This window comes from Lonchura striata, chromosome 2 (assembly GCF_046129695.1).
Source record: "Lonchura striata isolate bLonStr1 chromosome 2, bLonStr1.mat, whole genome shotgun sequence".
Lineage (NCBI taxonomy): Eukaryota > Metazoa > Chordata > Aves > Passeriformes > Estrildidae > Lonchura > Lonchura striata.
Window position 1 is genome coordinate 103,629,475 of NC_134604.1, and position 23,506 is coordinate 103,652,980.

Consider the following 23,506-nt stretch of genomic DNA (forward strand, 5'->3'; position numbering starts at 1 on the left):
AAGCAACTGAAGGCTGCAGACCCCAAGAACCCTCCATTATAGCCTGCTGAACTGCTTCCACTTAATTGCAGTGACCGTCAGATTAGATCATAGATTAACTGACCTTTAGAAAGCTAAAGGATTTCTGGCTAACGATGTAGCCCTGTATCTATTACTCATAATCTCATGGCTAAAAGCAGAAATGAGATAGAAAAAATGATTACACCGGACACATTTCAGGCACAGCCCCTTTACTGCTATACATCATTAATGAAGTTTCCCTGGTTTATAGCAGCTGAGGATTTTTAACTTTTCATTGGCGTTGCGGAGGCGGGGGGACACTCTCCAGACATCATTTGACACAGGATGAGATTACATCTTTCATAGCAAATAGTTTTCATCATGCACTTTGTCTCCTCCTTGGACCACTTCCTCCTGTGTTTCACTGTACAACCACTACAACATTTGCATCATGTCTAACCTGAGTTCCCCTTTTGCAACTTAGCTGTCCTCCTTATTTATCCATTGCATCTAGAAAATAATTTATTGTCATTTTCTTTGCATATTTGGTACCACTCTCACTTGCCCTGTTTTCTTCCTTTTCATCCCAGCTTTCCTCAGACTATGTTTACCAGACTTCCAGCAATCTTCTTACTTTTGACCATTCCACATCTTCCAGGGAGTGTGGTGCCTAAATTCAGGCACAGGATTCAGACTGAGGCTTTCAGCAGCACGTAGAGTAGGAGGATGATTTTTCACATCTTGCATATGGCACTGCTGTTCATACATCGCCATATGTCATTCATTTTTTTCTCAGCGGTATGAAATGGTTGGCATTTGGTTGGTGGTACATGGTAATTCACAGATCCTTCATGTCATTTTCTACCCTGTTTTCACAGTCATTTATTCCAAACAACATGTCGAAGTTTGCCCTTGTCCTTGCTGAATTATAGGTTGTTTATCTCACACCGTTTCTCCTCAATAAGTTTATCTGGAGACCATCACTGTCTCCAAGATGTATTAGCTGGTCAGCAGTGCTTTGCAATTATCAACCTTTTCATATTTTCAAGAATTACTTTCTGAATAGGTTGTCCAGTCACAAGCCCATTCTAAAAATATAGGCAGTATATCTGGAAAAATAGTCTGATCAAAGTGCTTTGTAATACTTCTTTCATTTATCCTGTTTTCTTTGACATCCCTTATTCATCAGCCATTTCTAAGAACAAACAAGCTACGGTGAAGGGTACCAGCCTCTGGAGATGTTGAATCCTCAGCTTTTGCATCAACAGGGAATTTTAAAAGTTACTAAATTACCATGACTTACCAAATTACAGTCTTAAACTCAGGCTGTGTAAGTGTAGGCAGGAATATCTTTTGCCTACTCTGCCTGTTAAATATGACATGTCAGTTTAAATACTTCATATTTTGGTTTTAATCATGGTAGTTTATTCTAATTTATTTTACTTTTAAATTAAAGCAGATTACTGTAACCCATCTTACAAAAGATGACTCTACATAGTCTGAATATGTCACTACTGTGACGATTTTTATGGTGAGGCATGTTTCTTTTTTGCCATCCCTGATTTCTAACTCGATGGCAAAAACTGAAGCCAGGAGAAATGTTGCCAAACACTCCCTTCCTCAGCAGATACTAAAAGAGTGAAGGTTTCCTTTTGTGCCTGGAGGTCCAGCTGCAAGAGGTTGTGGCTGGGGCAGGCCTGAACCCCACCGAGGTGCTGTGGGGTGAGGCAGCAGAGTGCAGGCTGGCTGCAGCTACTCTTTTCTCTCTCAAGTCAAACTGGGAACTGCTCTTCTCCAGTTATAGGTTAACACAGGTACTTCTAACCTGAAAGCAAAGCCTAAAACCTGGGAAAACTAGCAGGCTCCTGCTATTCATCAGGACGTCTTATGAATTAGCATATGTCTCTGTGGTTTTTTCAAACTGCCATCCACATCTATCAGTGTGCAAAAAAGTAATTTAAGGACAAGTTTGCTGACATGTCTAGATCTTGTGAATACTTTGCTGAATTAGGGATGTTCATTTTTGACCATAGGAACAAAAAAAAAAAAAAGAAAAATCCTACAATTAGGTTGGGTTTAAAATAGCTGATTTATAATGTCAGCTGAAAAACAGAATTAAAATTCTGATTTCTTATTGCCTTCTTCATTAAAAACTGCAGATGTTTGGTCTGGCACAGATGCTAATATATCTATTGTAAGTTTCCCTTACACATTAAATGCTGTTTAAAAACTGCCAAACCTTTAAAAATAATGTTTTCCTCAAAAAAATCACAATGTTACCACTCAAATCATTGGACAACAACCAGCGCTGTCTGAACAAGTTTTTGGCGTGACTTTTCTTCCTTCCCAGAGGCAGAGTGGAACCTAGGCACTCAAAAGAAAATTGCAACATAGCCCTTTGCACTGCAAACTAGTAATGTGTTTGCTGTTCCTCCAGAAATGAATGCAGCTTACTCGGGGAGAAGTGGCTCTCTTCAGCTGCCAAGTCCGTGAAAAGCATCGGCTGTGTGAAACCGCGGCGGAACGCCGGGCGCTGCCAGATATGGGCAGGGACTCGGGGCCAGCTCCCAGAGCTTATATTTAGCCTCCAGTGCTGGCAGGGGAAAACCAGGTAGAAGTTATGAGAGCGGCTTGAGCTTGTAGCACACTGTAAAAGGAAATGGTAGCCAGCCGTGTGCGAAACTCAGCAAAAAGAGGGACAAATGAAAACCCCTTCTTAAAACCTCCATCGCATCCCGCCCTGCAGCATGCCCTTTCTCGGGTGAGAGAAGGGAAAAGCAGTCAACAGAGATGCAGGGAGGGATGAGTGGGAAGGAGCAGGTGGAAATGTCAGGTAGGACCCAGGCAGGGTTCTCCTGAGGTTCAGTCTCAAGTGGAGGAAAGTCAGGGGGAGAAGAACAGCCTTACAGGGCTGCATCTGGCAGGAGGAATCACAGGAGCAGGTGAGGTGTGGAGCACTTTGGAGCACCTGGAGGAACCAGGACTCATAGTGGCACCTTATAGATGCAGAGAAGTTCCAGTCACTTCTTAGAAACACAAATTTGTTGACTGCACACTGTCCACATGGCTTGCCTGGGGGAGAACTGTGCTCATGGAGAAGTGAACTGATACCTGTATGGGGGCTTGACAGATGCAAAAAGTTGGAGCAGCATAGATGAGATCTGAGGTCAGAGACAGTTGGGAAAGAAAGCTGGAAGGAAAAAGGCAAAAGAAGAAGAGGGGAGGTCAATGTGTTTGATGATAGGAGTGAAAAGAACAGGAGAGCAAATGAGAGGACTGCTGAAGGTTAGAGACCCCAAGGCAGCAGGCAACTAAACCAAGCAGGACAGCTGACAACTAGCACAAAAACCTGAGGGTGTTCAGGCCAGCACACACCAGTACATGGGGCTCACTGGTGCTGTGCCTCAGTGCCTGTAAGGCATCTGGACTGGCTGCTGCTTAGTTCTCTGGAAGAACATGCTGGTAGGGAGTTGCAACATATGCCAAATTTATACACCCAAAAAGCATCCATTATCCTCCCTATCAAGCATCCAAGTGTTTGCTATGTTCCATAAAGCTGAAGAGTCAACACTGGTTCCATATAGAGAGTTTCAAAGAGAGAAACAGCCCCTCCAAAGGTCTCCCCAGTGCCTTTCAGTCTGCATACAGAAGTAACACACACCCCTAAATGTTTGACTTCATATTTTTCCACCAATTTCCCTGCTGCCAGTTAATAAAAATGTGAAGCTTACTGAGTCTGTTTTTTTAATTCCCCAGCTAAGCTTTCTCACTCTACCTGTCCAGTTGTCCCTCTGCTGTCTTTTCATGCTGTGAAGAAGCATGACCTCCTTCAGCTGGCTCAGCTGGCTGCCCCCATGTCCCTTTCTCCCATCTCATCCATCTCTTTTGCAATATCTAACAGCCTTCTCCAGCAGGTCTCACCCATGTTCCTCCTCCAGGCCATGGCATCTCCTTCCTAATGCCTGCACAACTCTCGGAATCTTTTGGTCTCCCTAAGCTTCCTTCTTCATCTTTTCTGCTGTTTTTCGCATTCCTGTCAGTGTGTCCTCTGCCATTTTGGTTGGGTTTTCTTTAAATTTCTCCTCTCTCATCCTCCCCTCTCCTCAGCCACAGCTGGGCCCATTGCTCCCACCATTTTCCCTATATTCCTCAACAACTTTCTTGGCACTCAGATAGGTCCCCACTATGCCCTGCAGTTGTATCTCAGCTGCTTGTGATTTCCACCATTCATCCTTTCCTTTTTCATACTGCCAAAGCACTCCAAGAGTGCCCTGGAAGTACACTTGGTTTTTTGTCACTCCATCTGCTCAGCTTTCCCAGTTCAACCCTGCACAGCTCAGTTACAGTCCTAAAGCATTTTGTGGTTTGTTCCTTTCATCCCTCTTCTAAGAAATGAATAAAATTATCTGGTTCTATCTACCCTGAACAGACAGAATCCCAGGCGTGTCATTTTCCTCATCATGCTTTTTTCTTCTCCCTTTTCTGTTCTCAGTCCCTCAGTCTTTTATGACATCTCTAAGCAGCCATGCATCTTCTGCAGTCCTTCAAGCATCACCTGGCATTTCTGTTCCTCGTGTGGAAGAGGGAGTAAGAGCAGAAGCAGGTTCCCAGGCCACCCCTCCTCACTCAGTGTACCGATTAGTCCTCTCACCAAAGTCAACACTTTCCACCCAGAGTGGAGCTGATTAATCACCTCCTTCACCTGCCTTCCTCACTCCAGCTCTCCTCCTGAGGGATGATGTCTCAAACCCTTTAAGGAGCCCAAACACAGGAGCCATTATTGTGTGAAAAAGAAATATACTTGAAAAACTAATGGTGGCAGACTGTTTTAGATGCTAGCCCTTTCCTGGGCAATTCAAAAGCAGCAGGTAGAGCTTACATGATATATGACATGAGCACACATGACACAGAGCCAACATGGTGTTCAAGTTCCCCCTTCACCACCACAAAGCCCAGTGAAATCCCTGCACACGTATGTGCTTCTTGGCTTCAGAAGGCTGCTGATGACTCAGATAATTTACAATGTTTTTTGGAAGAGAGGAGCTGTATCCATAGGAAGTCAGTCCAGAGTACATCTTAATATTGAAACCAAGTGCTGTACAGCCATTTCCTCTTCATTTTTGGTGCTCCAATATACACTTGTGAAAAGTACCTTACAGGTGATGCAGAGTGTTCAATGAACATTCATTTATGCAAAGAGAAAGCTTTTACACTTTTACTGTCTGCATTCTTTTAACTGTGGGGAACTCAGTGCATGCAAGGGCTCAATGGAGGGCTTTGTCAGAGGTGTCCCAAACAGTCACAGGTACCAAGAGTTTGGCACTAACATCCTGATTTTCTTCAAGTAGTGAAGTCCCTCAAGAGAAACTTTCACATATATGAGAATATACTGGAAGTTGAGGTTATTCAAAGGTTAAAGAAAGGAACCTTTTCTCTATGTCTATATTTACATGTAGAACGCATGTATATTTGTGGTACACTTTATTTACTGGGCCTAGATGGTCAATGAAGACCTGGGGAATGTCAGAAGGAACTGATATGACTTCATTTTAGGTCTGGCTGTGAGAGAGAAGGTGAAGGTTGTGAGCTTCAAATAAATTACATCCCTCAAATATGCAACAGCCTAGAGGTATGCAGAGAGGGGACCAGTCATTTTCAGGTCATGAAACCTCTGGCAGAGAATCCAGAGGTGGATTAAATAAATTGGAATAAGTCTGGATGCTTTGTGAAAAGCCCAAGTTGAGTACCAAAGCAGTTTTTTTTTTTTTTCCTTTTTTAATCAGTAAAAATAGTAGGTTGGATGTGCTTTAACTGAATTTTTGCAACTTTCTGAACATTGTGTTTCACATATGGTTGATCTATATATTATGAGTAAGAGTAGTGACAAACATCACTAAAACAGGAGAATTTAAGTGTATGCCTGAGATGTTGCAGTTGTAGCTTTCTCACCAGAAAAAGAGAAACTTGAAGAGTGGTAAACAAATTCATGTTCCTCTGGGACAGCAATCCTAGAAGCAAATGATATTTTAGCCTTAGAAATTTAAAGCAGATTTAAAAGATGTTTGCCCCAAATGTATCCAAATGTCTTACTCCATCTTCAGGAGATTTGCTGAATGTCCTTTGGCTGTTCTGTAACATGGTAAATATTAACCTAGCATGGGTGATTGCAGGAGGCTCTCACTTTTAAGTGTTTCCTTTCCACAGCATGCATAAAATCTGTCCAAAAATCACTTAGTGATGAAAATCAGTTTTCAATTTTGTCTGCTGATATGAGTCATAGCATGTCATGTGTGAGACGAGCCCAGGTTTCTTAACAGACTTACTCCACCTGTGACCACCTCCTCAGCCAGCGAGGCTTGAGTTACATGCACCACCTGGTTTTTGGTTCAGATCTGCAACAGGTCTGGGGAGTCAGTAGATGAGCAAACCATGCAGATATAAATATTCCAGCAGCTAAAACCAAATTTTGCTAAAACACAGCTCCTTCTCTTGCACTGAAAGAAATATGACTTTTAACTTTTGCCAGGTATTTTGGAAACATAGGAACATAGGAAAGCAAGTGACACATTTAAATAGAGTTGTCAGCATGCTATTTAAATGCCAAAACAACCCTTTACTGATTTTTTTTAGGTGGAATAAATGTTCTCTTTATATATAAAAGTAGATTTTGAACTATAACTCAGTTTGCTTATCAAAATACAAGAGCCACTCAAACTTTCTCTCAAATGTATCTCTTTTTTAAAATGTGTTTATATGACATTCTTGCTATCACTGTAACAAAAAAAATCTCAAATATTACATTGTTTCAAAAGTAAAAAAAGGGTAATACAAGAAAAGCATCCATCATTCTCCCAAAACCTAAAACAATAACTTTATTTAATTGAAATCAATGGGTCTGTTCAGTAAGTGCTGAATTGCATGTATAATCATTACAGTAGGAGGCTTGTTAATGTAAACAGAATTTGGCATACTTTAAAAAAATAATTTGAAAATGCAATATTAAATAGTAAGATTTTTGTATTAGTAAAGCACTCTAAAATACTCCAAAAAGAAAAAGTAGTGAACCATGTTACCACCATTGTTGATTAGGGATTGTGGTGAAGTCTAGGATTATGAATACCAAGGCATTGTTTAATTCTACTTAATTATCTTTGTTTATTTATTTTCCCCTTAAATAGATAGAAAAATTACAGAATGTCTATGTGTTTCTTGTGTATGTGTATGTATTTCTTCAAAGACAGAGATTTATGTGTAGAACGATTTTCATTTCAATACTTATATGTCATCACGGTTTATATATATATATATGTGTGTGTGTGTGTATGTGTAGTATGTGATCATAGTTTTAAAATTAGGTTGTGAAAATATTGGCTCCTTGTTGTTTGTTTTCCATGATAAAAAAATCATACTGGGGAGTTTATAGTTGGTGTGCACCACGTATCCCAAGCATTGCTGACCGTGTCCCCACAGTTTAGGGTGAGACCAAGGGGATGATTTAATTTTGTCTGTGCCTGCTTTGTGCAAATGTGTGCTTTTTAGTACAAGTCAGAAAGGGCTGCACCTGACCAAAACAGTTTCACAGGACAGCAAACAGTTGACTGGGTGCTCCATTTTCAAAAGCTCCATTTAAAAATGTAGGATATTATGGCAGACATTCATTGCCAGAAGATTGGGACCTAAATTACTCTGGTGCAGCAAATCCAGACGAGTCTTATGAGGAACCTACTCCCCTTTTGTGACTGGGGGACTGGGCTGGACAAGACCTGAATGAGGGCTCAGCCTTGGGCTGGATTTGCAGACACACTCCATTTTCCTGACTGTGCATCCAGCAATTTGAGCGCAGGCTTAATGGCCCGGAGAGCCTTTCAGCAGGATCTATGACTGAAAATATCATTGTGGTCTCCAGTGTGAAGCACTGAGCACCAGCTGAAGATCTTCTCTGCACACACCAACCAAGCCAGTGTGTGCTGCACGGGGACACTTTCTCTTCACAGTGCATTTCTGTGGGCACAGCCGCCCACAGCTGTGAAACACAGCAGATTCTGAGAGAATATTATTAAACATTTTGGTTTCTCTTACTTTGTTGCCAAGTAGATACAGCACAAAACACAGCTCTCTCTCCAGAGACTGAGGCAGATTTTTATCTGGTGTGCATGCACCAGGATCCTGTGTTTTTGATGCTGGTAGTAAGTTGAGGAATACTTGGGCATGCATGGGGCTTTCTGACTGGGATGGCCAGTGCTGTTGTAAATCTGTTGGACAGATCAGCCTGACACTTGAGGGTGAATGGCTACTACTCAAATATAAAGCAAAACCAGAGACTGATCAAACAGTTTAATGCCTAGATACCTAACAGGCTCACCTACCTAATTTCAGTATGTTTCTCCTTTGGGAAGATCCCAAGTCAGATGTTAGCACTTGCAGCCATAGTACATCTTAGGTGATAGTATGTGTAAAATTTAGTACCCTTTAAAGCAATAATTGCAAATACTCAAGCTACCCAACAGTACCATTACCATATGTTTGAAGTGTGATGTCATACCTGTAATGCAGTTACAATACTGACATGCATAGTCTGTGGGACAGGAGGTGAATAAAGCACTGCAATACATATAGCCCATACTTATACCACTGCATCCTATCCCATGTTGCTCTTCATGTGTCCTGAATCCATGTTCCATGCCTGCACATAGCATTCAGGCTTATTTGTCCTTTGAACCTGTTCTTAGAGGTATGAAATGAGGTCAGGCTGCAGTTGTGTGGCGGGGACTTCAATCACTTTGCCAAAAAGGATGCATTTAGCACCACTCAACTGTCCAGAGCCTGCAGTCCCATAGTCACAATTTCCCAGAGACAAACACTGCTGCCTGGAAACACAGTTGTTTAGATGACTACCTTACAGGATGTTAGTATCCTCCAGGATTTTACTCTACACTGTGAACTGGGCTCCCACAAACAGGCAAGTGTAGGAAAAGCAAGTAGGATTCACTGTGCATTTCTCAGCTCTGCACAAATGTTTGGGACAGACAAGTCTGCACTGTGGGATGTTCAGCAATCCACACCCTCCTTCACGTCTGACATTCATGCAGCAAAACCATTTATGTTTTACATTCATGTGTTGCACCATTTATGGACCACAGAGTTGGACATTGCTTAGGGTTTGTTACAACAGTGTGCTAATGATGGTATAGCTGGTCAGCTCAACCTTTGCCAGTCAATTGTTATCCACTCAGTGAAAAGTGTTGTATAAATTAGGCTAGTGCTGATTCTGTCTGCATGCTGAAGGATCTCGTTTAGCTGTAGTATTTTATTGTTTTAGTGAGAACAGGGTGTGGAGCCAGATGTTTGCTTCAGCTGGATGCAAACTTTCTTGCTCTGCCTGTCACATTCAGTAGCAGTTTGAGCCTGCTACATGGTCCAGGCTGAAATTGAGCCTGCTGGGAGATGCCACATGAGGCTGGCCAGGTATTTAGGCAACAACTGGTGGATTGCAGCCCCTGTGACAAAGGGAGTCTGGATTAGTGGTTTCACTTGGCTTGTCAGAAGACGGGAGATGAGATCACTGATCTAGCTGGAAAAAAATAAGTCAGCAGGGGGAAATTATCTCAGCCTCTTTGTTGACATTACTGTAGAAAGCAGTTCTAGAGTTGAGCAGTGTACACTGTTATTTTTAATACTGTCAGCTAGGAAAATTCATTGCACCTTCATTATATCATATGTTATTGCAGGTACCGATTTGGAAAGGGCAATTCCTGCGATATGATTCTGATCTCCTATGTACTATTTTTGCACACAAGAGCAGTTCTTGAGACCTTGCCTGCGTTGGCAGCAAGCTGGGATATGAATTTACAGCATCCTAGTTATTTCATGTTAATTCATCTGGTGTTTGTCTCTGCAGATGATATTTCACTCCACTTTGAATGTGAATCAAGCTGTGCTTCACAGATACCCACAAAGAAAGCTGGTGCAACATAGTTTATCCTCTGTACATTCACATCCTTTTTCACAGGACACTAAATTCCTCTTGCAGACAAGTGCTCCAATTCAGTGGGGTGATTTCAGGCTTAAATCAACCTGAGTGGGACAACACTGGTCCAGCTGAACTGATAGTGTTACAGGGATGCAGCCATTACAGTGCAAGCAAAAACCTTAAATCAAAATCCTCACTTAGGCTCCAAAATGCCATCAGAGCATGCTTCCATTTCAAATTTTCAGCCACCCAGTTTACAAGGCTCCCATATATCCTACCATGAGTCATCACCCATTTCAGACAGTCTTTTGTGCCATCCGCATCAGGAAAAGGTTACTTTTTGTTTCAAAAGTAACCTAAAAAAAAAAAAATAATAAAAAAGGCTACTTTCTGATCCTCACCATTCCTTTAGTCCAGTGTAGACTAAAACAGGTGAATTAGTACCATGTGGCTATTAATACTAATACAGTAGGAGAGGAGAAGTAATGCCTGAGAAGGGAGAAACCCCATAGCCCAGCTTTGCCACTAGTGAAGTCTGGTCCCTCTGGAAGACACTTTGATGCTTTATTGGTGTTAATTGTGGTAGCTAATGGGCACCATACATCCTGGTGCAGTACTCAGCCTCCCTGAGGGGCAGATCTGTTGTTATTAGTGTTTTGTACCTTTGCATTAAAGTGGGATTAATAAAATCTATTAGCCCTGAAATGCTACCTTCCTCATAGAAGTTTAGAACTTCACAACCTGTAAGTGGTATTTTACTCAGAGAGATTTTACTCAAGTATCAGACACATATTGAAACATACAACCTTCAAAACAATAAGGACAAAAAAGATGAGACCCACAGTGTACTATTATTTTCTACTTTCATAGATGGGTAAAAGTGCAAAAAAGAGAACCAAAAACTTATTTTTTAGTCATTCCCCTTTATTTCTCTGATGGAAGAAGTCTATTTGGATATCCAAGCCTCGTATTACCACAATGAGATCAAAACTTCACATGATTTTAGTTCAAAATGGAACATACCCCTCACTTGTTTTACAAAAGCATGCAGGAACCCTTGCTTCAGGTAAGCAATTAAGCCAAGCAAATAGAAAACTGGTTTGTGACTGCAGTGACCAGAAGGTCACTTTGCTGCCCTCTCACAGGCTCTAGGGCTGCTTAAATCCCTTCTCCTCCCTCCCTCTGCTTTGGTCCTGCCATTTGCAGTCAGGAGCAGAGCCAACACTAAGCCTGGGCTGCCCGTGCCAGCTCATGAAGGCCCCTTGCTTGAACAACCACTTAACAAGGGAAAGGATGCATTTCTTTTTTGAGGTACTAGAAAGAACTGTTTCAGTGCCTGCACATAGTATTTTAAAATGAGGTTAATTATTTGATAATCTTAAGGAAGATAAAATTTTGCTTTCATTTTCACAACTTCCTACAAGTGCTTTTTTTCTGATGTATGCTCTGCATTGATTTTGTAGAGCATGTGTAATTGCAAGATTTCTTTCTGAAGGAGGCAAATGAAACTTTTTATAGCATTTTCAGGCTACTCATAAAAGTGCTGTATTTAAGCTAGGCCTAATTTATTTGATTTATTGGTAGTATTACTATTATTATCATGTTCTAAAATTAAAGGTAGCCCATCTCAGGTTGAAAAACCTGTGGAAATCCTCAGCATTAACAATAATTTTCTTCTTCATTTTCTTTGACTACATAAGTCAGATTGTCTGCTTTTAGTCCTCCAGCATATGGTAGGAGTATCTCCTAAATGCAAAGCAGCAGAAAAAGAGAATAAGGAAAAAAGTGATTCCCATTTTGTCCAATACCTTTCTCCTATCCCTTTAACATTTTCCTTTGACCCTGAACCTCTTTTTCTTAAAAAACTCACATTTTTCTGTGTTCTTCTTGTTAGCTCATGATTGTACAGCCTGACTGTAGGGCACGACCGGTGAATCATAACAGTAAATGTCAGCAGGAAAAGATCTCCAGTAGCCCATTAGCTGTTTGAGTTCATATTTATTATTTACTGAATGACCGTGAATAATGAACAAGTTGCTCTAAATGATTACAGATTTGTGGCTAAATCTCTATTAAAAAGGGAAAATCAGTTGAAGCAATTACAGAATTTATTTACAAGGAAAAAATTCCTTTCATCTCATTAATATTACATGGAGTAGATGTAGCAACAGCGAGAGAAATAGAGGTAATTGGTGCAAATTGATTAGGGATGCAAAAAATGAAAACTCTGAAATGACAGAGAAGTAAAAGAAATTCTCTCAAAATACTTCCATGGAGATATCACCCTAGTCTCTGTGGGCTAGACTTACATGAACATCAGCAAGTTAGAGTCTTGGAGATTTTTACCCAGATTGTGTTTACAGTCCGTATTTAGAGGCAAATTAGGTTAGGTAAATCCCATCCTAGCTGAATACAGCTAATCTTTTGACTGCCAAGCCTAATTTGTGCTTGAGTTTGGGCCTAATTTTTTTTCTGAGGAAACTGGATCAGGTCAGGAGTGTCACTGGTGCAAAATCCTGCAACTTTAGGCATGTCCTCCTCAATGTAAATGATAATTCTGTAGCTATTGTACACATGGACAGAGAAATCACCAACTGTACAACTGAAGGAAAATACCAGCTCTTAGTACACAGATTGTGTAGCAAACAACAAAAGGCAACAAAACGAACCCATCCTAAAATAGGAAAATATCCAAATATTTTTCTCTTGACTTTGTGGAGCACATTTGGTGACGCCTCTTCATGCATTTACTTGAGCAGTTCTCTAAATCAGATTCCATTTTAGGGTAGTCTTGAAGATTATGTAAGAGCAAATGTGGTTTTATCTTTTCTGCTTAAAGAAGGAATGTGGTATCAGAAGTCATGTTATCAAGCATTATCCAAAGCTTTATACCTGTTAAAACGTCATGTTCAGCATCATATTTAACTCACTGTAATTTCCTTCTCTCATTTACAGTCAAATGTTCCCCATATTAATATGGCTATTTGAGTATTTTTAGGCCAGAGCCTATTAATGGTGATTTTTTTTTTTTTTTTTTTTTTTTTTTTTTTTTTTTCAAAAACATGCTATAGCTAAAGCTCATGACGGAAGTAATTTGTAATATTCAATGACCTCATTTTATTCTGTTTTGTTCACTCAATGCTAATGTGTATGATGCCATGTGAAATTCGCAGACAAGCTTGTCTGCAGGACTCATGGGAGCCATAAATGGATTAAACCTCTCACTCCCTACTTTGGCAAGTGATCAGTTACATTTAAATAAAGGTCACTCTGTCTTTACAAAGAACACACTAAAAGCAAGCTTAATAGCTTTCCCTACTGAGCCTAGAACATAACTATTTGAAGCATAATTAGCAATGGGGTGCCAGTCACTTGATTGTGCATTTTGCTTGATTTTATGTCTGGGGAGTTCCAGTATTCCCTGTTAGCTTTAAGAGGGGGCACAGTGCTAGTTATCAAATTGACAGTCTTGACCTGGCCTCTGAAAGCAGCTGTAAAACACTGTTGGGGAAAATTAAGATGAATGCCAAAGCCAGGTCTGTAATACTGCTACAAATTGGACATTTGAGGTCTATGCCACGACTCTAAATAACAAAATAGGTAAAATATCTGATATACATGAGTGTGAACTGTGTTACACTAAACACCAGGTGATAAGGAGATACACCAGCTGCCCTATTATCTCATCTTATGAGCTCTGTGCTGTGACTTCTTTATAAAATACTCCATACCTATTCTTTTCAGCATAACAGAGTGACCAGATCTGCCATCTGTCAAAATACAGATTGCAAGAAGTGTGGATTGAATCAGCAACAACTGCCCCTACAGTAAAAGGTGCTGACCACAAAAGGGTTATTTTGTCAAGTTAATTAAATATTTAGCCTGTATGAGGCATTTAAGAATTAACATGGTTATGGACTCACAGCATCACAGGTTGGTTTGGACTGGAAGGAACCTTCAAGATCATAGAGTTCCAACATCCCTAATATAACTTGTGGAATTCCAGTTCTTCAAAATACCTCATTTGCTTGGGTTCCATGGACTGGCATTTATAGCCCTTGTAGCAAAAGTGATTATTGTCTACAGGTGGAGAGAACAGAGCTGATACAACAATTTTGGTACTCTGCAGACAGCCTGAAATTCTAAGAGATATCTGTGAATTACCTTGACCTTTCTGACTGGAGCATCAGCTTCAAAAGTTCAGCGATTGCACTTCAGTATTATCAGCAATTAATTTAGCACTGATAATTTTATCTAATACTATCAGAGAAGATGGTAAGAGCACAACACAGTGGACTGACTTTTGGGAATTTCTGGAGATAATCCAAGAGCAGACCAGAGAAGCAGAAAAGTGACAGCAAAATCAGCAAAAGAATAAGGAGGAGCAGGAATTAAAAGGCAGCAAAGAGGCTGGGATTATATGGTAAAGAGCTCTTAAGTAAAGATGAACATTATAATGAATTATTATGAGAAAATATTACCATCTCACATTTTAAGTATGATGCAAAGACTATATTCTGTTTATCTCTGTGTAAATCATCAAACTACACTGACTTTAGCTCCTCTTACCTGGTAGATGGTCAGTGGCTGCATTCCCAGCTCAGGGAGAGCAGAGGTCTGCATCCTCCAAATGCATCTTCACAACATAGAAACTGTAAGAGGAAGATGATCAACCATGAATTAAAATAAAAACATGCACTTTTCCTGATTTACCTGCACTTGGAGATTAAACACAGGATTTTAGGTCATTCCTTTTGTGAATGGTATATCCATTTTAAGAGTCAATTAAATACTTTACAAAATGTAGGCATTGCCAAGAAATATAGGGCTATATTTGGTTTTATAAGCTCTTAGATATATAAAGATCAATGCCTTAAGCAGCTCCATATCAGTTTTACCACTCCCCTCTAAAATTTATTTGTTCTTTTATTTGTTTGTTTCATTTCTAGGATTTCTTTTTCCCGATGGAAAATTTGTACAAGAAGTGGAGAAATCAGTAACTGATTGAATTGATCATTTTCAGTTTATGTGGAATTTTCATTTTTTACAGATTTTCTACAATGCAGCCAACTAATGCTCTGCTTCCAGCATAGGCACTTCGAGGTCGTATTTCTTTGTTTTCACCACAGGTCAGCTGCCATCACCAGGAAACACTAATTTGAAAGCATCTTCCACCACAGGCACTTGGAAATAATGAAACTAAACAGCCAAGCAGAGTAAAAAAATCCTGTTTCTTTAACCCATGAATCCTGTGCCAGCAGTGCAGAACTCTCCTCAAGCTCTGGCAGTAAGGTGTGCTAGGCAGGTAGCAAACGCGCTCCTGTGGTTTACACCTCCCTAATAATTTCTCTCTTCTGCAGGACATTTCCTTCAAGCACTGGTAGCATCCAGCTGTGTCTCCTTTGAGCCTTTTAGTGTGTCAACATTACTTTCTTCTGTGTAATTCAGGATTTGAATACATTAAACACTGCCTTTGTTCTCTATTGTAGGTCATGGGTTGTATGGGACTTTTGAAATGTTGTCCTCCTGGAGAAAAACTAGAGAAGACCAACATGTTAAAGAGAGGACTGCAGCTGTATTTGCAGACTCCATGCTCTCGTTTTCTCTCACCACTGCCATGTACCTGGTCACTTTTGGAATAGGTGCCAGTCCCTTCACTAACATTGAAGCAGCCAGGATTTTCTGCTGCAACTCCTGTATTGCAATTTTCTTCAACTACCTCTATGTACTTTCCTTTTATGGTTCCAGCCTGGTGTTTACTGGCTACATAGAAAACAACTACCAGCATAGTATCTTCTGCAGAAAGGTACCAAAGCCAGAGGTATTGCAAGAGAAGCCTGCATGGTATAGGTTTCTTCTGACAGCCAGATTCAGTGAGGACACGGATGATTCAGAGGAAACGAACACTTACGAGAGTCATCTTTTGGTGTGGTTCCTGAAACGCTATTATTGTGACTGGATAACAAACACTTACGTCAAGCCTTTTGTAGTTCTCTTTTACCTTGTTTATATTTCCTTTGCCTTAATGGGCTACCTGCAGGTCAGTGAGGGGTCAGACCTGAGCAACATCGTAGCGACTGCGACTCGGACCATCGAGTACACGACTGCCCAGCAGAAGTATTTCAGTAACTACAGCCCGGTCATTGGGTTCTACATCTACGAGTCAATCGAGTACTGGAACACCAGTGTCCAGGAGGATGTGTTGGAGTATACCAAGGGCTTTGTGAGGATATCTTGGTTCGAAAGCTACTTAAATTACCTTAGGAAACTCAACATATCTACTGGATTGCCGAAAAAGAATTTCACTGATATGTTGAGGAACTCCTTCCTGAAGACCCCTCAGTTTGCCCATTTTTCAGAGGATATCATATTTTCCAAGAAATACAACAATGAAGTTGATGTTGTGGCCTCCAGGATGTTCTTGGTGGCCAAGACAATGGAAACCAAGAGGGAAGAACTTTATGACCTCCTGGAGACCCTGAGGAAGCTCTCTCTCACCTCCAAGGTGAAATTCATCGTTTTCAATCCATCATTTGTGTACATGGATCGTTATGCCTCTTCAGTGGGAGCCCCCTTACAAAACTCCTGCATTAGTGCTTTATTTCTGCTCTTCTTCTCTGCATTCCTGGTGGCAGACTCTCTGATCAATGTCTGGCTCACTCTAACTGTTGCCTCGGTTGAATTTGGAGTTATAGGTTTTATGACCTTGTGGAAAGTGGAACTAGATTGTATTTCTGTCTTGTGCTTAATTTACGGAATTAATTATACAATTGACAACTGTGCTCCACTGTTATCAACCTTTGTCCTGGGCAAAGAGTTCACAAGAACTAAATGGGTGAAAAATGCCCTGGAAGTGCATGGGGTAGCTATTTTGCAGAGCTACCTCTGCTATATTGTTGGTCTGATTCCTCTCGCAGCTGTGCCTTCAAATCTGACCCGTACACTGTTCAGGTGCTTGTTTTTAATAGCATTAGTCACCTTCTTTCACTGCTTTGCCATTTTACCTGTGATACTGACTTTCCTGCCACCCTCCAAGAAGAAGAGGAAAGAGAAGAAGAATCCTGAAAACCGTGAGGAAATAGAGTGTGTTGAAATGGTGGATATGGATAGCACCCGAGTGGTTGACCAAATTACAACAGTCTAACTTGATTTGTTGGTTGTTTTTTTACACTAGGTCTTACTGAGAAAAAAAAAAAAAAAAAGAAACCAGTACTGACTAAATGTGTGGGGACAGGAAGATTGGAGATTTTCCCCTCCTTCCTTTAAGCTAAATCCAGTAATATTCAAAATTATGGGAGAAATTAAAAATAAATTTTAGAAAATAAATCAAAAGAGCCAGGGGTATTGTACCTTGCTCAGTTCCTATAACAGGTAATATGGGAGAATTTGCACACCCATGCAAAGAGAGGTTAAATTTTAGATGCATGAAGTAAGATCTAATGGAAGAAGTTGGATTCTTAAGCAGTCGTCTGCATCGTCTGTGCTGCAGATGCTGCAATTATTGTGGCTAAACCGAATCATGTTGAAAGGTCAACTGTCAAGGCTGAAGTAGCACTAAATGTTCACTGGATGTAAAGGCTTTACAAACTTTCTGCACAGCAATAACTCAAGTCAGTGAGTCAGCTCTTATAAGTCTTTGCCATCACATTTAATATTTCTTTTCTCCCCTAATCTAAACATTTATGCAAGACTATATAAAAGATAGCAAACTGTACTGGGAAAGAAGGCAGTACACAGCAACCAAGTGCTTTCCAAACACCTTTATGTTATGAATCACTTTTTTTTTTTTTCTAAAAGTATCATTATTTTAAAATTTAAATCATCCCTTGTAACATTTTTAATCATGGTTTTATAACTGTTTCTTTTTCTTATAAAAACAAAAAAGAACAAAAAAAAGGAACAAAAAATCCATGTGACTCTGTCACTCTAGAAAATATATAATTCTATTTTATACATGTCTCGCTACTAGTTAAACATGTAAACTGCTTTACCAACTGTAATTTTGTTAGCACTCTACTAAGATATGTGAGTGGATCTAGCAGCAGACAGAAGATGGTGTACTGAATATTTCAGCACCAAAATCCATGATACAAACCTCAACTACTAAAATGTCATCAAGAAAGTGAATGTTGGGGCTCTTTTAGTGAGAGCCTATTTCAGGCCATTCACTGGTAATGCACACTAAGAGGATTAGTGGGTAGTTTTACATAATGTATACCTTAATCCCTCAATCTTCCTAGAGTACCTGTAAAGCAATAGACCTTGCAGCTATGGGCTCTTCCAGGAGACAGTAGGCAGTAAGAGTTGTGTGGAACAAACTGAAGGTTGGGGCTGTGGTTTAGCAGCAGCAAGTTTATCAACGTCCCCAAAGAGCCCATATCTAAGGGGCCTATTGAAAACATCATGTGTGAGAGGGAAAAACAACAACCCAAAAAAACCCACCAAAAACAACAACTTAAAAAGATTACAGTACTGAGTCTTTTTGGAGCCATGAGTTCTAAATCAATAATTTTGTCAGCATCTGTGATGTGGAGTAAAACAGATAAAGCAGCATCTCTTCCCTCCTCTGACCCCTCCACCCTTAAGAGCAACAGCCTCATTACAGTAAGGTTTTATCGTGTGGTTGAACCCTAGTGGGGATATGTAAGCCAGTTCTGTAGGTTTTGCTGAGAGTATTCTGACCATACATTGCCTGTGGAAACTCAGTAGCAGGAAGCTGGCTGGTGTGCCAGGTGGTTTCCTATGGACTGTTGCCTTGTGGTGCAACATGAATGTATTCCAACCAGACTCCCTTTTGCAGCTCATCTGGAAACTAAGAGTACTTGAAAAGTTTTCAGCATTTGGCACAAAGTTTGCTTCAGTGAGAGTATCTGGGGCGGCAGGGGTATTGCAAGAGCCACGGGGCTTGGAGCACTGGGAGCACCGTGGCTCGGGAGGCTGCCTGTGGTACCTGCACAGTCACTAGGACGTCTGTGGTCACAAACCCAGGATGTGGTTCATTGCATGAAACGTCTCTTTAGCATCCCAATCCCAGTGACCCCCAAATGCCCTATAAAAAAACCTGTAATGCCACCTACTGAATATTAATTTTCAAGCAAAGAGATATTTCTGAAGCATCCTTCCTAGCAGAAAATAAGATAATCAGATATTTTGCCCTGAAGCAAAATATTATATTCTCACTAGCAAAACAAATCAGCAGAGCAGCTGGCAACATTTACTTTCCCCTGGATAAGTCCTTTCCCTGACCAGAAGAAAGGAAGCTGTGCCCAGGAATGCACGGGCTCTTTGCTTAAGTAAACAGCAGTTGCTAAGGTAGCAGCTGGGAAGCTGTAACAACAACTTCAGCCTTGGCAGAACACAGACGGACACCTTGAAGACAGCCAAATGAATGTAAGGCTAGGAAAAAGATGTTTCCCCTGTTTTTTTAGACTCAGGCTCGGGGCTATGTTTTCCAGCCAAAAAATATTCCTTAAATATACTTCACTAGATTTTGTGTGATCGTCAGTATGTTGTTTAAATACCAGTCACCCTGTCCCCTGGCTGTTCAACAGGAAGCTGCAGTGGCTTTTAAACTTCTGAGGGCATTAGCTAATTAGCTGAGAGTTACAGAGGAATTGCAATTCCTCTGCAGTAATCTACTGACTTGTGCAACGCTTGGAAATGGGACGTGTCAAAGAGGTTGTTTGTACACTGCTGAGAGGAATGCATGGCAAACACGGATTACACCTCTGCTATCCCTCATGCTATTCACTTGCAAACACCAGACTCCAAGATAGTTACCATAAACCTCCTCACATCTACTTGCAGTGCATAGAGCAGGAGCATCTTTAAAGCAATGTCCAAAGACAAGCTTGCAGTTTCACAGATCTCTTATTAAATCTCACCATGTGAGGCCTTCAGAGATCTTAAAGAAAAGTGATAAAGCCAGGGATAAAATTACTTCTCTATCTCCAAACCTGTCAGAAAAAGGATGTGGAGGCATTCCTGTGACAAAGTGCTGCAGAAGAAGCTGGCGTGTCCACAGAAGGCAGGGTGAGAAGTCATGAAGTCCACGCCCTTGCTCCCAGGGCAGAGCCAACAACATTTAAATAATTTCTGAAGGATGTTTGTCTAGCCCATTCCTAAAAGTCTTTTTAAGGGCAGATTCCTCTCCCAGTAGTCCCCCCTCAATGCCGTGTTACCCTCTCCAGTAACTCCTGCTAGCCACCCAAGACTGGGATAGAAAAGAGGAGCCGTGCCCCTCTCTACACAGGGATAGGACAGGCAGGAGACTGGAGCATCCCCAAAAGAGTGAAAACCCAGAACAGAGCCAAAACCAACTTACATACATTTTTCACTGTGTTTCCCATCAAGCTGTCATTCTGTTCCCCTCTCCAGCATTGGCAAGGTACAGCCATGGAAGTGTCCAAGGTGCACTCAGCCCAGGTCCGTGAGACTTCGGCCTGAACCCTGATGTGTCTGAGGGATGCACCCAATGCTCCTTCTCTGCAGGTAGCTTGAATACCTCAACATGAACCATGTTCTCAAGGTTTCAGACTATGCTAAGCCACTCTGGCCTTCCTCCCCTTCAACTTTTTTCTCTGGAGCAATTATCTTCACCAAAGTCAATGGACCTCCCTGCACTGATTGATTAGTAGGTGCAGATGCAGCACTCTGTTCTCAGTCCAAAGCACTCCCAGTGGCTAACTGTGCATGAGATTTTACCCTTACTGGTGAACCTCCAGTTTGGAAGACTACCTAGGCTTAAGCAGATTTTTGTCATACTCTTAAGTGGCTTTTTAGCCCAGGTATCACTGTGGTTTTGTTTGCAATATAGATGATCCAATTTTTTTATAAATGCAGTGAGCAGAAGAGAGTATTATACACTGTCAGGCACTGACTAAAATCTAACAGTGAAAATTTTAGTTAAGGTTAACAAGACTATGTAGGACTATGGCTCACTGAGTACATATGTCTTCTACAAACATGAAAATTCCCATACAGTAAGGTATGGTGTACAGTATATTTTTACTACAGGGTAAGCATGGCAAAAAAGAGCCAACCTACGTGCATTTGGCCCTCAAGATCAATCCAGTTTCCTTGTAATATAACTTCTGATATTGTGTTAGCACAAGTCCACTTTCTATTTACAATTACTCTAACTAGAGGGAAAAAAATTAAGAAAATTCGTTATAGCTGGAATAACTATGCCATAAACATTAATTGATGAAGGCAGAATTTTCTGCCCAAAGCAGAAATGTGGAAGTGTTCTAGTTAGATTAAAATTAGAGTTGGACTTGTTGAGAAAAACCTGTCTGTCAAAGAAAAAGAGCTTCTTTTCCAAAGACAATGGTCAACTGTGTGAACCTGGAGGGAATACAGTACCAAAGTGGCCTGAGGTTATGTTGAGTCACAAGAGGATTCACATCTGCTCTCAGAAGCCTTCTGAGCCAGCACTGAATTCAGGTAAAACATGTACTGTAAATTGAAAGGTGTACTTCTAAATGTTTTTTTCTAGGCTGACTGTCCTCCTGTGGGCCATGAAATCCCACATCAGCCAACACTTTTATTTTTATTCAAAGGGAAAACAAAACTAAGTGGTGGCACGTCTGGGCAGAGATCAGGGTAGTCCAGAAGGAAGGCTGGCTTCTCTGAAAAACAGAGAGAGCCAGCAAAGCAAGTGGGTTGTGGAAGAAGATCTGATGATTTCAAAACTTATCAAAGAGGTGGTTTTTCCTATTTCATTAACTCGAAAAGCAAACAGCATGTTCAGGAAGACACGGGGAAGGGAAGCTGAGTTGGTAGGAGTCAGCTCTGGATTTGCTGTGCACTCCAGGTACAGCAGCTCCTCTGGCATGGTTGGGAGCTGTCAGCAGATGGGAATGTGGGAGGGGCGGTGCTGGTACTGCTGTGTGGGTGTTGGGGATGCCAGACCAGGGGCTGTGGTGGTGCCATTTCCCTTGTCCCCATCCCACAGCCCTGCCCCGGGGTTCCTGGGGTGTGCAGCCTGCAGAGAGCATCAGCTGCCGTGCAGGAACAGTTCTGCACGATTCTCACACTGTGGCAGCACTGCTGGCTGGTTTTGCTGGGCCAGTGCTTTCGTGGTAAGGCACCAGCCCTGTGGGAAACCACTTTTTGGAAGCTCTTGGTTAGAAAGAATTACCCAGAGCCTTTTCCTCCCCTGCCTTTGCACATGTTAAAATCCTGATCCATAAAGATCAGATTGTACAATTTAGCTATGTAGGGACAAAGTACTACTTCCGTGGCTTTATCCCTACATTTATCCCTAAAAGTACCTGTCATTTATTTTCTTATAAACATTGTGGAATAAGTAAGCCTTTCTGGGGTACACACAAGTCTGATGAGAAGAAGGTGGGGAGGGGGGACAGCCCCTTCCCTTTCCCAAAGGTAGGAAGCATCTTCCACCCATGGCCAGGCACTACACCATCGCTGCAGGGCATCCCCAGTGACCCCAGCTCAGTGCAGTGGGGAGGGCAACCTTATCCCTCCTTCCCAATCTTATTAGAGAACAGGGAGAAGCTTTAACTCCAAACTGGGGGTGTGGTCCCCCAGGAAGCTCTTGTGAAACACATCCACTGCCAGTGGCGAATTTCTTGTTTGGTTGGGTTTTTTTGGGAAAGAGATGGCAAAAGGACCCCAGGAGGGCATTTGAACACAAATTCCTGTCCATGGTGTGTGGGTTGGAGCAGAATGGCATGGCCTGACATGCCACCCCTTGCCCTGTTGTCCTGGCACAGCTTCCTGCCTGGAGAGAGGGCACCTCAGCATCACATGCGCCTGCCTGGGGCAGCCGCTTCTCAGGCACAAATTGTTCTGATGTCGTTGGCATTCTGCAAGTCATTACCTTTTTTTTAATTTTTGGGAATAACAAAACAAAATAAGTCGGCAGAAACAATTCTAGGTTATTTAAGCTCCAATAAATCTTAATCTGTGCATCAAATAAATGGCTTGCAAGATGTCAGGGGTTTTCATTTAGGCTTTTTTTAACCTATTTTTACTATTTTTGTATTAATTTAGGGGAAAAAATTGTATAATGAATCTCAATGTATAGCATAAGCCTAAAATAAAATGGCTATCTCTCTCTTTGCTTCCTGTGCTCCCAAACTGCTACAGAAATCCCATGCCATCGCCAATGCAACAATCTAGTTTTCCTGGCCTAACCCAAATAATCAGGATGAGCATGTTCTCCAAGTCCCCACAGAGAGGGTGGTGGAGTAGTTCAGGGGCACCTACTCAGCACAGAGCCAGCAATGTCCCCAGCATGATGGGCATGCTGTTTCTGCAGGAACCCCTCTTGTTCCAGGCTGCACACTGCAAGCACAGGGAAAACCACATCTATTCATTTCCATGATATTGGGATCTAGGTGCTTTTTGGGGGTGTTCTAGATAATCCAGCAGCAGAACTCCAGCCTCAGCTGGCAAACCAACAGCTAAGGCAAAAATCTGAAATTCATTTGATCAAAAACTACAGGTTATTTCCTCAAACAAGACCCAGACCTGAGATCTGGTAAGTAGGTAGACCTGCAGCATTACTGT

General features: G+C 41.4%; 1 protein-coding gene across 1 annotated transcript in view; it reads left to right on the forward strand.

Moving 5' to 3' along the window:
• Nucleotides 1-23,051, forward strand: part of PTCHD1 (patched domain containing 1) — a 38,598-nt gene extending 15,547 nt beyond the window's left edge. The window contains exon 3 of the mRNA XM_021553022.3: nucleotides 15,460-23,051. Within this exon, the coding sequence (XP_021408697.1) occupies nucleotides 15,460-17,114 (1,655 nt within the window). The 3' untranslated portion in view covers nucleotides 17,115-23,051. The remainder of the gene's footprint in view (nucleotides 1-15,459) is intronic.
• Nucleotides 23,052-23,506: the final 455 nt, after the last annotated feature.